This window comes from Populus trichocarpa, chromosome 17, assembly GCF_000002775.5.
Source record: "Populus trichocarpa isolate Nisqually-1 chromosome 17, P.trichocarpa_v4.1, whole genome shotgun sequence".
Classification (NCBI taxonomy): Eukaryota; Viridiplantae; Streptophyta; class Magnoliopsida; order Malpighiales; family Salicaceae; genus Populus; species Populus trichocarpa.
In genome coordinates this window covers 11519980-11534330 of record NC_037301.2, presented here as the reverse complement: position 1 = coordinate 11534330, position 14351 = coordinate 11519980, and the positions used below count along the sequence as shown (strand labels likewise).

Sequence of the window (14351 nt, the reverse complement as noted above, 5' to 3'; positions counted from 1 at the left end):
AAGTCATCTACTCATCTAGAAATCTTTGATTTATTGTTTGATTGGATGATATTTTCGAACTAAAGGAGGATCTGGTCATGTATGTGGGACATGATCTTGTCCAAATAAACCCATATAGTGAATTATTTGCTTACTTGATACCAAGGAAATCATCGAGGACTGAAATATAAGCACAATACAAAAGAAAAGGCAACTTGGTGAGAATGTAATGTGCTTTACACCATACATGTTCGTGCCAACAGAAAATCTCCTGGATCCTGAAGAAGGAATTAAAAGAAAAGCAAGGTAAGATGACAGTTTGAAGAAACTTCCAAAGAATTGATTGCTAGCCTCTCCTGTTTTACAATCTCAATATAACTTCAAGAGGCAGAAAATGTATTCTAATTGGGACTCTGAGTACTCTGATTGCTAAACAAAAGAAATCCTAACAAAAAATTAAGTACACTGCATAGGATGCTCTAAATACTAGTGACTTATTGGACAAGGATTCCAATTCTGAGCAAACATTTTCAATGGCCAACCAGCATTTTTTCCAGTAACATACACTCTGGCTAGTTGAAAGAATCTTTTCTTGTCATGTCTGCTCAGTTGATCTAGAGTCTTCTAGCAGAAAGAATCCTAACCTTCAAGGCTAATTCATCCAGCTGATTAACCATGTCATCTTTAAGTCTTTTCATGTTTTTAACACGAAATGACAAAAACTAGCTCTGGCTTATCATCGGCCAAATTAGCCAAGTTTATGTTCTTCAATTTCATGAATTTAGCATTTGGTTACATGGATTTAATCTTCTACTCTATAGTTTTGATTTGAATCTGAAGTTGTCCTGTGCCAGGACCCAAGGAAGGGAGGAGTTGACCCCATAAAACGAATTGCGTATTTATTAGCTGACAATCTTGTAGAAGAAAGCCTTGCTCTCAGGTAGTGAAGGAGTGTGCAGGATAGCTTCTTCCTTTGAAATTTCCTGCTTAAAAGATTTATGTAGAATATGTTTGTGTATTTTAATGATGTGCTGCTGCTAAAAAAGTTTCCTTCCAGTGGGTGGTGGTTTTTTGTTGCATTCTTAGTTGCTTTCCTTTTCTGTATCCCAGGCGGAGAAGACAGTTTATGTGGCATTGCATGTTGGCGATGTTATTCGATTTGGCCAGTGAGTAACTTTTTTCCTTGATTCCTCGACTTATCCATTCTTCTGTATCTTTCATGCCTCTGGTATTTTCTCCCGACTGTTCATCACCTGGCATCATTGTCTGCTTCACTTAACACCACTGTAACCTGTGATGTTGAACCACAATTCATAATGCATATTGGGGCCATTGGCCACAGACTGTATCTAGGATTCATGGTCAAAGTCTTTAATAAGCTTTGGTTCACATATTCTTTTTTCGATATATACTGAGATTGTTTCAGCGTGTCTTACATATAGTGTTATATTATGAGTGTTATTGTTTGAAAAGACATGAATTAGGAACGAAGCAACTGTTTCTGCATTATTGTCCTTGCATATTTCTGAAATTTCCTCGTGTTCTTTCCTTGCACAGTTCATCTCAACTGTACATTTTTCAAGGACCTTCTGTCTTGATGCCACTGGTAAGATTGCTGTCACCATACACACATAAATAGTGCTCGATAGATATCTTAGATTTTGTGTACTTGGACATTACTCCTTGTTTCTCTCCTTTTTCTTTTAATTGACCTTTTCTGAATAAAGTTTGTGCGTTTGTATGCACTTTTGTGCAAAGAGAATTGCTTAAAACTATTATTAGTAGTGTTTGTTGGACAATAGTAGTGTTTGTTTATAGCTGTCAACACTCTTGTCAGTCTTACCTCCTCAGAAATTATGCTTTTTTAGCAATCCAGAAAAAGAAAAAAGATAATCATTGAGAATTTGTCGTTTCAATCCCACCTAGGAACTTGAAGACCAACTAGTTTACGTACTCGTGTCAAATTTACCTCCAGGTCTATTTCATTTTTTGGCATTATCTTGTATACCAGAACTTCTATAAATCCTAAATTAGACTCTTTCGCATGATAAAAAGCTGATACTCTTCTCTGTGTTTTTATGTTGTTTTGGATAAGTAGGATGATGGTGATGAAGTAGCATGGCACACCTACAAAGGGCAGCTTACAGAGAAGCAGGAGAAAACCCGTGACAAAATAATAAAAAGGTAAGTGGTTTTACGTTTCATACTTCGAGTTCCTCATTTCTAGATATTTGATGTCAAATACAATTGTGATTTCGGTTACCTTGAACACGAGACCAATCTGCATCCAGTTTTTCAATCCCCTTCAGATTTATGTTCTAGTGTCATTTAAAATGTTCATTTACCTGTACTCCAAATCGAAGGGCTATTTTTAGTGATGACTTCTTTCCTTTTCTCTTTCTTCTCACTGTCATGCCTTGCTTTTTCGCTAGTATTAGAAGTGTTAAATCTAAATGGTTGTATGCTTTATTGATGGAGAAGAAACAAACATTTCATCATCGCTGCATTAATCGCTCATTTCCTGATTTTCTTGTCAGTGCTGAATAAAACTGTGCAGCTCGGAAAGGAACTATCCTCTCTACAATCTGAACTGGGCAGGATCTTGTTTCTACTGAAGATTGCTGACCCATCAGGAGAAGCTGATCAGAAAACGATTCGCAAGTGAAGGATAAGAAACCTGATAAAACAGAGGTGCCTGTTTCTGCCACCAAAAAGCAACCACCCACCCATGGGACCAAAGAAAAGTAGTGCATCGGGAAAACCGACCGATGTCTCCATGCAGAGGCAGAAAACTGAAGTTGCTGTGGTTGCTGAAATGGAATTGAATATTATGACAGAAACTGACTAGATTCTGCTGCTAAATTGAAAATTATAAAATTATTATAATTATAAAATTTTTATTATATCAAAACATTGTTCGTAAATGTTCATAATTAATATTTTATTAAGATTAAACATTGAAAAAAATAATTGCTTTCATAAATTGAGATATAAAGAATTTCTAGAATTAATATGCAGATGTTTATCAAATGATAAGTATATTGAGCTGACTCTTAAGAGAATTTTATATAAAAATATCATTTATGTTTATAAAAAAGCTCACATAATAATTATATAAATGATCACTAGACTTAAAATAACTAAATTATTATATATAAAGAATATAATATTTTGATTCTGACCCTGCGTTATTATAATTAAAGGTAATAAACAAGCAAATATTAAACATAACAAATATTTCAAAACTTTTTTTACATCACATTAATCTTTTCAAGCAGTTCCTCTAAAGAGTTACCTAAGACTTATTCTATAACTAAAGAGCGCAAACACAATAAACTCTCCTTGAACCTCGTTTAGAAACTTATTTGCACTTATTATGTTACTCACACTTGCATCTTCAGATGGTTTAACTACAAAGTTTTCAAAAATTTCCTCAACAACTAAACCAGACGCAATAGAGTCTTCCTTGATTTTTTTTCACAATCTCACTTGGACTTATTGTATAAAGTCCCTTTTCTTTCACACTATTTTTTCTTGTTTTTATGGTCAGGTCTTAGAGATAATCCAAAGAGATAGATATTTCTATTCTTAAAAATGAAAGAACATGAATATAATTTACTAGAAATGGTGATGCCCATATCATATAGCCATGACTTATTCAAAATGACATGTTGTATATTCATTGAGGAGAATATGATTATTGCTGGTATGGATTGATTTGTGATGGTGAATCTCAAATGCGGCTATCTGGTGGTTGTTAGTGTTTTGTTTTCTGTATGTGGTGGTGGCTAATGGGTGTTTCTTTGGTGGTTAAGAAGATGGATTGGAATTATGGTGGGTCACAATGATCACAAGTCTCTTCATTCATTCTTGTTCAATGCAAGAACCCAGCGAGGCCTATTCCCAGAACAAAATAAATATGCTTGCTATACAACAGCATTCAGAGCTGAGTCAAAACTCACAGACCAAATGAAGATCTTCAATGCTTGACGACTCCTTTCAAGATACTATATACAATAGAGAGGCTAGTCTCTAGCAGGAAGTTCTTCATTAGATCACAGCTTTCCATAGCCAGGCTTGGCAAGGAACAAAGAATTAATGACATCCATAAAAGAAGGGGGCCACGTTGGTGTAGCAATGAGAGGAGGACCCCTTGCACTGAATCAGTTAAAGAAATAAGGTGATTCCAACACTTCCCTCAGCTCAAAGTCTCCCCGGTCAGGCAAAGGCGGAAAAGACAACGTGGGAAAAGACTTTTCAAAGCTCTCCAACAACTGCATACAAATCCAACAGTATAAATGATGAGTTCTGCTTTAAAAAAGGCCCTCAGACTTGGATTTGACACTGCACAATTCTTTTAAATGCTAATTCAAGTTGAAATTTATAGGCATTTTTTTATCCCAAAACATAATTGAAACAGCAGATGAGAACAGATTATAAAGAATGCTTTAATTAGCTGCAACAAGTGTTGTTTCTTTAAACATATGGTACGTATCTCTTTTCTTTGTTCTTTTATTCACAACCAAAACAACCACAATCGAATAAAGCTAGTAAAAAATAATTAATTTCCTCTTATCCGCTCTGCCAAATAAACTTCAAAAATATTGTATTGGGTTTTTGCCTTCTACAAATATATAATGATGCCAATGAATGGGCCATTGCCCTTATAAGTTTTAGAACAATATAGCAGTGCTAATACTTACATTCTCCAATATAGGTGTTTCATAGAGTTCAACAAACTTTTCCCTCAGTATCCTGTTCATTTCATCCACATCACATGCATGCGTCCAATATGAATCGTGAACTCCTGTGATGGTATGCGATATGCAGTAATGAGAAATCAAAACTAGGAATAGGACAGCAATTGAGACAAAATCCATCAATGAGTGAAAAACCTGCAAAGTTTAAGCCTGCCCCTTTGCAGGCAACTGCAGTCATCATCATATGAGAACTATCAAGGGAATGAACAAAATTTGGTGGGAAAGCTGTTCTCTGTCGTTGGACCATAACCTGTAACAGTAAAAGAACTGCCAAATTTGAGATCCAAGACCCGGAAGGTACAACCTTTTCCCCCTTTGTTTTAGTATTTTGGTCACAGTCCAGACTGAATAAAGAAAAAAAATCAGGGCAATTTAGCTAGACAAAAAGCCAAGGCACCCGCTGAAGTCTACCAGAAATCATGTTCAGAAAAATTGGTTCAGAAAATTGGGAAACAGCTAGCAGAATGTACCAATGTAAGATACTATATACTCAAACAACATTTCAGCAATAAAAACAGGTTATTTCAGATTTTTCACAATTTCATGTGTTATCAACATCTTAGCACAGACTCGAAGTCAAAGTAAATATTATGGAATCTTGATTACCAAAGCAGAAATGAGCAACAAAGATAAGTAACGTTACCTTGTCAGTTTCTTTTTGTAGTATTAAAACCTGTAGGGAAGTTTTGATCTGCAGCAATTGCACAAAAGGAAGATAAGAGTACTCAAAATGCCCTCTCTATTGATACGAATGTAACAAAATGCCAATCATTTTTTTTTTTCCTGTCAGTACTATATGATCTACTATGCTTCTGCAAATGTTATAGAACTCACACTTCGCGTCCCTAATTTACGATAAGGTTGTACAACAGGAAGTCCTAGGGGAGTTGTCCACCGCACTGGCTCATTTTCAGATGCGATAATCTGGTCAGGTAAAATGCAAAGAGAAAATGTAAACAGAATTTCAGTTGTTGGTATAGAAACTAGATAAAAAATTAACCAAAAAAAGAAAATCAACATAAAGGAAAAACAAATAAATTGAGACAGACTCACCTTTGCACAATCCCCAAGCCAGTTCATGATACTTCGTGCAGCTTCAAACATCTCTCCTAAGGCAGTTAAGGTTACCTGATCAAGCAACAATATAAAATATTGTCAGTGACATGTTTTATGAAAAAGAGTAAAGCTAAGGAATTATGAATCATCACTGTTGGGACGCTCCCTTCACACCTTTGCAGCATAGCAAGAACAACCAAAGATATCTGACTCCTCTGTGATACCACGTTCCTTTAACCTCCTTTTGATCTGGTCTCTAGCACCAATGTAAGTTACACCATATACAGATGTCATCACTGTCTGTTTCACCAATTTCCTATCCACCTAGATGGAATCAAACCACCATTAGTTTGAAAGTAAAAGAGCTTATCCACATTGAAAAATGGCAAGGTACGCCCTATCTTTTGAACGGGCCAAAAAAAAGGAAAAGCATGAAACAGTGTTGACCCAATAGTAACTAAGCAATCCCTTAGTGACAGGAGACCACTATGATCAACAATCAAAGCATGCAGAAAACCTGGTTAATTAATTCTTTTGCACGCAATGCATCAGGAAAAACATCTGGATCTTTCTGTGCATCCCTCCGCATGATATCAAGTACTCTGCATCGCAAAAGTGCATGTTTATCACAGCATCCTTTTGCAGATATCTGCTTGCTTCACATCCAGAAATGCACTACAGAAATATAGGATTGAAAAAGAAAAATTCTTGTAGAGGCTTTACAAATTTGGCTCCAATCAAACATATCCAATGAATACTACAGGACTTTGACTACTGCACACGAAGGGCTAACATATGGATCTGGTCATAGGCCATGAAATAAGAGCATTGCTGACTAAAGTTTTGCTTTGATTGAATTGAAACAAATTAAAGTTCCTAATTTAAGCAGAAATATTAACCTTCGATTGGATGTTACTACTTCATTACAAATGCCTGGATTTCCTTGAAAGCCAGAAAACTTGGCCAGTGAAATACATTCTTCTTTTAGTTTTGTGAGAGTAGGGCTTCCAAACTCTTAGTCTTTGGGATGATAATGTTAGTTGCAGATTTCTATTCGATCCAATACATGCTGGTAGGTATGTTTCAGAAAAACTGGGACCCAATTAGGAAGCATTTTTGGTTTATATCCCTACGATGATATTTGCGGGTCATCCTATTAAGAGTTGGTTATAAATCTAAAAATTCAGATTCTGTCCTCATGTAATTAAATGGAACTTCAGATTTAAAGAAGAGTATCCCTTTATTAAGCCCACTAACCAAGAGTTTCCACAATTTTCAGCACAAGTTTTTTAGTTTCTCAAAAAATCTCTGCGTTTTCAAATCTTCGACCTAATCTTTAAATCAGTCCGAGTAAAAACAACCAGCTCCATTGGTTTGCTTCAACAAAAGCTCGTCTTAGCTCAAATCTTTTCTACTGTATCATGAGGAAACCCCTTACCTAGCAGCTATTCCCGAGTAGACATCTGCAGGCTTCTCTCCTGCAACTAGATTAACAGCAGCTGCTCCCAACTGTTCAAGATTCCAATGATTTAACAAAAGCAGAGGGATTCAAAATATAATCAAATGCATTACTTTCCTTTTTCAAAAATAAAAACGAAGTTTAAAAAATAAAAGTTTGCAGACCACTTCTAAAAAACACGACTTGAATTCAACAATGATTGGCATCAGCATAGTGCCTTAGGAAACGAAAATCAGACAAACAGATTGCACATATTGGGTTTTGTTTATCAGCAGTAATCATAAAGAAAAGAAAAACTTCATAACATCATCCAATTCAAGTTAAGGACGTTACCTTGTCTCTTCCAAGTGCAGCGTAGTGTTGTAGGCCATTGCAGGAACCATCCTACAAAAAACCATAAGAGGGAAGGGGTACATCAGAAGGCAGAACAGGTTATGAGAAAAATTATAGGCCAGAAGAACAAAGATAAGCCCAGGGAAGAGTACTTAAGTTGATTGTCCCAAGTAGTCCAACAGTTTTTTATGTAATAGAACCAATAGAAACCACTCAAGCTTATCATTTTATTTGTTTTCCTAAAGCATACAAGGTACAACAACAAAGAATCTTGACTCTCCTTTTACCATTCATCTTCCTAACACCTCTGCCTCTCTCAATCCATTCCCTACCATTCCAGTAAAACTGTGCTCAATTGGGTAGGATGCTTTACAATCCTTAAAAAATGTCCATAAAAAGTTTATATGAGCACAATGCAATACATTGATAAGTTATACCTGATGAACAGGAATATGTGAAATATATGTTTCTGGCGAGGAGCTTCTCAAAGCTTCAGTTAGGTTAATGCACACAGCCAAGAACTGAAATGGATCTTCTGCATGCAACCACCAACGCTTTCCGTCAAGTGGTTTGTCTGCGGAATCAAATATATCATCAAGGTGATTCTCAGTAAAAGCTATCCGTCCCTCATAAGATAGCTTGTCTACACCACCAGCAAATAAATTTGCAATGTGTATCTTCAGCCAGCGTAAGCCTGACTTTCCAAGAGGGCGTCCCTCTGCGAACTCCAAAATCCCCCGGCACAGATCTGATCCAAGATGGTTTAAGTATGGGTGCATGGGGTAGGCACGCCCACGAAAGTCAATATTGTGTGGATAATAGAAACCCTCTTCATCTTTCATCTTCCGTGCTACCTGGAGCCAATTAAGAATGATGGCATGAACGCCATCAAGAAGATTGAAAGTGTACTGTTTAAAATAAAGTAAATTGAGTCTTACAGCAAGTTTAAGTTCTATGTCACAACGCTGTGCATGTCTTTCCTTGTTCTCTTTTTTCACTCCTCTGAGTTTCCACTTCCACTTCTTAAGTAGTGCTTCATCTTCTGTTTCTGGCTTCTCAGGTAAAGGAACCTGAAATGAAGAAATTAAATGAGAAAGGTTTTTTAGTTGCTATCATGATCAATTCTTGGAACACAAAGGTAAAGGTAAAGGAGTTTCTCAGAAAAAAAAAAGTTAAGGAAAGTTAGAAAAGATACTCACATCACTGTGGTCTACTAAATCAGCAAGACAGCCTCCATTACTCCATATTCTATCAACAACACTAAGTACCCTCTTATTTACCCTCCATCTGGTATTCCCTAGCGTATCCAGGGCCTGGAAAATTAATTCAAACAAAAGAGAATCCTTGTTAAACCAGAAGCTAAGCTGGTAAAATCTACACATGTGATAGCATGTGAAGGTATACACAATTATTAGTATAAGATTGTGTTCGAAGAACATCACATATTAGTACCAAAAGATGATTTAGTTCAAACAATAAAATACGCATCAGTAACCATGCAATGCATCTAATGTGTACAGACCTCAAAAACTGGTCGTAGCTGCTTCCTAGGTGCCCTCTTAACTGCTTCACGTTGCTGTTTAGCACCATGTATCCGCATGACATAGGATGGTAAGAACAAGTGAGCTCCTTTATCATAACTGCAAAGGGCATTGAGGTTATGCTCGACAGGAGTAAGAGAGAGGTAAATATCACAAGCTATGACACAATTATATAAGAAGAGCTTAGAACACACCAAAAAGCTACTTAAATGCCAGGTCCTGATTTGTTACTAGAAGCAATAGTGGTGTTAAGAGTTGTAACAACTACATGGGAACCAGAATCCAACCACACTCATTAAATGCCAGATTAAAGTAGCGTATGTAAGGAACATGTATGAAGAATTTGTATCTTCCAAATTTGTATACAAGGATCTAAAATTAATTTTAGTGGGGACTATGCTAATGTGCCTCCTGCAACTTGCATGATGACTGAGTGAAAGAGCCGAGACCCACTATAAACTTGCTAGTAAACAAAGTGCTCTTTCCCCAAAACCAATTCATGAAATGGTTTTCATCTGATGCTCAATCTGATCAAATTAAGATATTCAGAGTGCAATCACTGGTTTAAATCTTTTTTTTTTGTAGATAGAAAGTGTGTCTAGGAATCTCAGTCCTAATGGGCAATTTACAACAAAAAGCGCTAGGGAGCTTATCAGATTTAAAGGAAAAAGGTTGAATGGCAGAAGCTGCCATAGAGGCCTCTTCATATTCCAAAGCATGTGTAGTTTTTCCAATGAGGATTGTGATCACCTATTCATGAAAAACTTAACCAAAGTCCATGAAAAACATATCCTAACTAACTTGCCAAACAATAAGGTTCAAAAATCTCAGTTTGACAGCAGAGATCCGTCTGTGCCATTTCTCCCATGTAATCATCTGTTGTCTCCTTGCGCTTCTGGCACAATTGAAATTTGAAATAGATACCTATATATGAATCATCACCTAAAGAAAATAAACTACTTCAATCAAGTTCTCTATGTACTATCCTAATCCTAAATTAGCTACATGTCTGACTTCACATGAAAACAACAATTCGATACTCTTATCTTTTCTTGCGCTAAAATAATCTACCACAGCATCCTTGAAGAAAACCTAACACCTTTTCTTTCTCTATATTTTATCTCTAACTGCCAACCATTCTTTTCCATGAAGCATACCTCTCCCTTTAACATCAAAAACATTATAATAAAGAATTCCATAGCAATCCCTAAATTCTCCTGCCTGTGGCAATAATGTTAATTTTCCGGTATTAGGCATGGCTGTGATTAGCAAATGCTCTTCAATGTTTAAAGACAGTGTTCTCCATTTTGTTGAGAATCCTAGACAAAACCTTCCATCTCATATCTCAATTCACCATGTTTTCAATAAAAACCTGCAAGACAATTAGTTTCCCTTCCAATGGAGGTTACAGAAATGGAGAGGCAGAGCCTTGAAACATGCTGAAATGTTAATTTCAATTCACTGAAATTGGGATTGGAATTCCAGTCTTTATAATCAGAGAGTTATCCCTTCATCTATTATACCATTTTAAGCATTTAACTTGGCATGAAAATTGAAAACATCTCCAGGCATCAAGCAGAAGTAACCAAAACACTATGTTAATATTTCTGAACTTGGAATATATCCAACTAAAAAATATAAAATTAAAAGAAGACAATCGTGGAAAAACTGTAAATATAAAACAAGTTAACATACCCTCTCCATCTAAGTGGTGGCACCAACATTGGCATATAAGGAATCACCATGTGCCTAGCCTGTTTGGAGAAACAACATTTTTATGACTTCTTGTGCAAGAAAAAAGAATGAAAGACAAACATCTGCAACTTAAGAGGCACCATGGAAATTGCCTACAAATCTTATCTGTTTCAGCTCTAAAATCTAGAAACTAACCTATCTGCTTTGAAAGTATATGGCACCCCGACACAAGTTCATGTCATAAAGGATGATAAAATATGAAAACTAGATATCACTAGAAGTACAAAATATGACAGGGTTACTCACAGTTTTCTCTAGGCCTTTGAGGACTAGTGGGTCACATTGAATAACACCATATTTTTTCGCGCCCTTCCTGTTTAAGAAAAGGCCATTGTGCATCAGTTAGGAGCAATTACAAGGAAGAAAAGATAAATTGAGCTCATCGAGTCAATTAAAGAATGACTCCATACTTATTTTCATATGACACAGTTCTGAATGTATGTACAAATGCAGGTCGAGGTTCAGATGGACTATCAGCTAACTGATCACAGGGAGGCTGTATATAAGCTGTTTGTAACAGCAATTCAATTAGACGGCTTCCAACCTGCAAAGTGCAAGGACAGAAATCAAATTCATACACAATACATTTGTTCAAGAAAATTAGCCTTTATCAATGATTACAAGCACACAAACCTTAGCCCTAGCATCTGCATTCCATGGTTTTGAATCATCCTTCCCCTTCACAATCTTCCTCACAGCTGGCAGCTTTTGTTTTTTAATCAAATCAGTGACCTTTTTTCTTAGGTTTTCTTGTTCCTTCATGACAGCAGGGGATTCACCTTCTACACCATTCTTGCTATCATAAGTCTTTTCCTTTTTCTTCCTTGTTTTCTCCAAGATATTGTGTATTCTAATCTGTTTCATCACAGAAACTGTTACAGATTCAGTCCTCAGTTCAAAGAAAGAGAACAAGACTGAAGAGTTAGGAGTTCCAAAAAATGGATTAAGAATGGTACACCTAAATATCTCTTCATTGTATAGTTCTTTTTTAAAAAGAAAAAAAGGAAAAGAAAAGAGGAAGCAACTCCCATAGTCAGAAGAGACAGTAGAGCAAAGTGTGACGCGTGCCTTTAACGTCTAAACTAAGAGAAAAACTTAAACAACTTACAAAACAAAGGCACAAACAAGAACACACAAAATTGAAATGATACAGATAATTGCTGTCCCCAACAGGGAAATGCAAAAGTATAAATCCATAGTGAAACAATGTCGAAACATGAGATGAGCTCTGACGAAGGAAAGTTGAATGTCACTCTTATGAGTCCACCATGCCCATGCTTTGAGGAAATTGTAGCTCAAAAAAGAAAGGCGTAATAGAATATTCAGCCTAATAAGGCCCGTGATATGAAAAGTTTAACACAATGAAAAAATTGTAAAAACTTAGTATCTAAAGGATCTTACACTACATTGTTTTTCGTACCTACATTTAGTGTCCTCCCTGGAACCATGAACAGCAGAAGAACTTGGACGGAAAGTAAAAACTATAGATATATAAAAAAGAAATCCAGAAAAACCCCATTCAACATTCGACAAAACTTTACGGAACGTAACTTCAAAATCTAATTTTCCAGGCACTACTAGCTCCATAGCTGATTTTTATCTCATAATTGTACATAGTAACTTTCATCTTTCTTCCTAGTTCATCACCTCAGATGAAGGTTGTCTAAAAGTAAATTTAAGAAACTTTATGTTTTCCCTTATCTTTCAATAGTTTTATATGGGCACTCATTATCCTCTGTCTACAAATCAAACCGAAAGTAAAAATAAGCAAATAAAACATTAAAAATTACTTACCTCCTGCTCAATTGCATCACCAATCATACAAGCAGCAGTCACAACTCTTGCACATCCATGTTCCCCACCTGTCATTACCATTGCTGCGAGTTGATGCATTGCAATAACAGACATCTTGTCAGCTGGCAACAGATCAAAATACGGAGCATAACCCTGCCTACTCTTCCCCGTTCTAATCAACTCCTGCTCTTTCGCAATTGCGTCTCTAAAAGGCTCAAACCAACCAAGGAACAAACTCTTCATATATGGCAAATTAGGAGCCAACTTATGCTCACACATATCCTTCAAAAGCTCCTTATATTCTTTCGTTGCCAGTTCCCATGCTTCCGCCTCAATCTTCACTTGCCTTCTCCTTAAGACCCTATGCTTCCTTGACCCTACTCCAGGGTTAGCATGTAGCCTCCTCCTCCTAAAGTGCTCCTCTTTCTCCTCTTCTTTCCTCATTTCTGGCAGCAATTCTTGCACTTCATCCGCACCATACACATTATCTTCAACATCTGTTGATGACACTGCCTCAGCTACACTCACATACCCTCTTGGACAAAATCCAGCACACCAATTCCCATTAGTACTATCACTATTTCTCAAAAAAATAAAACTGGGTTTTCCCATAAAATCTTCATGGGTTGATATTTCGCCAATTGCTCGAAAACTCAGTCGTGGACTTGTGTTATTAAGCGAATGGAACTTCAGTTTCTCAAAAAAGATGGGTTCTTTAGAGGCTCCTAAAAAGCTGTAAGTTCTTGGAAATGAAGGGAAATTGAGGGACTTTGATTGGGATTTCAAAGTGGCTTGTTTTGCGACGTTTCTCCACATAACTGTGGATGGTTTAGAGATAGAATTGTGGGTTTCTTATCAAAAGTAATCAAAGGATCAAAATTTTTGGTAGAAAATATACGGGAGTTGGCACTCTAATTAAAGGAAAAGAAAAAAAGAAATGGAATTGAAGTGATTGAGAGATGAATTAAAATGCGCGGGTAATGCAATTTGAGAAAGGAAATGAGTTCATAGAGAGGGTATGATAGTGGTCTTAGCATACCGGCCGCCTTAAACCCTGCATAAACCTTTTTTGGGTTTTTTGGCTAAATCGTCTTGTTTGTTTCTCTCTTTTCACTACTTGTGTTGCCATGAATCCAGGACTAGAAGGGGCATTTGTATCATCTCAAAAGTTTCCAAGGGCTTGGGGTTATAAATTGCAAGTCCTGGGTGGATTCTTAAGATAAAGTGGGGCCAATTTGAAATAACAAAGAAAAATAATTTTGGCATATAATTTTATTTAATCTTTATTGTTTGTAATTTGCAGAGCATAATTAGGAATGGAGAATTAAATTTTATTATTTTTGTCTCAAACCAGTTACAAACGAAGCAAGTCCAATTTTGGAGTAAGTGATTATACATATTAATATTTATGTGTTTATATAGTTGTAAATATAAAGCTATTAATAATAATAATTGTTGGTGCATCTAAGAGAAAAGTGTAGAAGTTTATTAATTACTAAAGAAATACCTTCCGAAATTCATATTCTATTTAAAAGCATGCCTACCAAAGCGACAATTTGTCAGGCTTATAAAAACAAATTGTTACTAAATTAATTTTTTTATTAGAGTAAAGATATTATGAATTTATATTTACATGTATGTTGTGTTTGTTTAGTAAAAAAAAATAAAAATATA

At 36.0% G+C, this 14351-nt stretch overlaps 1 protein-coding gene and 1 long non-coding RNA gene across 6 annotated transcripts; one reads left to right on the top strand and one right to left on the bottom strand.

The window, feature by feature from the left end:
• The first annotated feature begins 1827 nt into the window (after positions 1-1827).
• LOC112324648 (uncharacterized) lies at positions 1828-2701 on the top strand. Its single transcript, XR_002978628.2, has 3 exons — positions 1828-1954; positions 2078-2163; positions 2517-2701. It is a non-coding gene; the product is annotated as an uncharacterized LOC112324648 (long non-coding RNA).
• Positions 2702-3824: 1123 nt separating this feature from the next.
• On the bottom strand, positions 3825-13940 carry LOC18107462 (DNA-directed RNA polymerase 2, chloroplastic/mitochondrial). Of its 5 annotated transcripts, XM_052448370.1 has the most exons (21): positions 12678-13937; positions 12304-12364; positions 11517-11755; positions 11294-11427; positions 11130-11196; positions 10824-10882; positions 9110-9227; positions 8787-8900; positions 8526-8657; positions 8025-8441; positions 7588-7638; positions 7234-7304; positions 6313-6397; positions 5970-6119; positions 5793-5867; positions 5574-5663; positions 5383-5430; positions 4875-4989; positions 4683-4786; positions 4151-4253; positions 3825-3949 (listed from the first exon to the last, which is right to left on the bottom strand). In XM_052448370.1, exons 1-21 carry the CDS (start codon positions 13491-13493, stop codon positions 3906-3908), a joined length of 3093 nt encoding a protein of 1030 aa, XP_052304330.1. In that variant the 5' UTR covers positions 13494-13937; the 3' UTR covers positions 3825-3905. The 5 variants fall into 5 exon arrangements, 4 of the variants coding, with proteins under 4 accessions (XP_052304330.1, XP_052304331.1, XP_052304332.1 ...); XM_052448371.1 differs by lacking the exon at positions 12304-12364 and having other exon boundaries at positions 11517-11738; positions 12678-13854; XR_008057721.1 differs by lacking the exons at positions 3825-3949; positions 4875-4989 and having other exon boundaries at positions 12678-13939.
• Between the last annotated feature and the right edge of the window lie 411 nt (positions 13941-14351).

What these genes read in the sequence shown, in the direction of transcription:
- LOC18107462 (XM_052448370.1), bottom strand. Translation starts at nt 13,493, where the DNA reads ATGTGGAGAAACGTCGCAAAACAAGCCACTTTGAAATCCCAATCAAAG. An exon ending in ACTGTGTCATATGAAAATAA is followed by an intron (nt 11,197 to 11,293) that starts GTATGGAGTCAT and finishes TTTCTTAAACAG; the next exon opens with GAAGGGCGCGAAAAAATATG. An exon ending in CTGCACTTGGAAGAGACAAG is followed by an intron (nt 7,305 to 7,587) that starts GTAACGTCCTTA and finishes AATCTTGAACAG; the next exon opens with TTGGGAGCAGCTGCTGTTAA.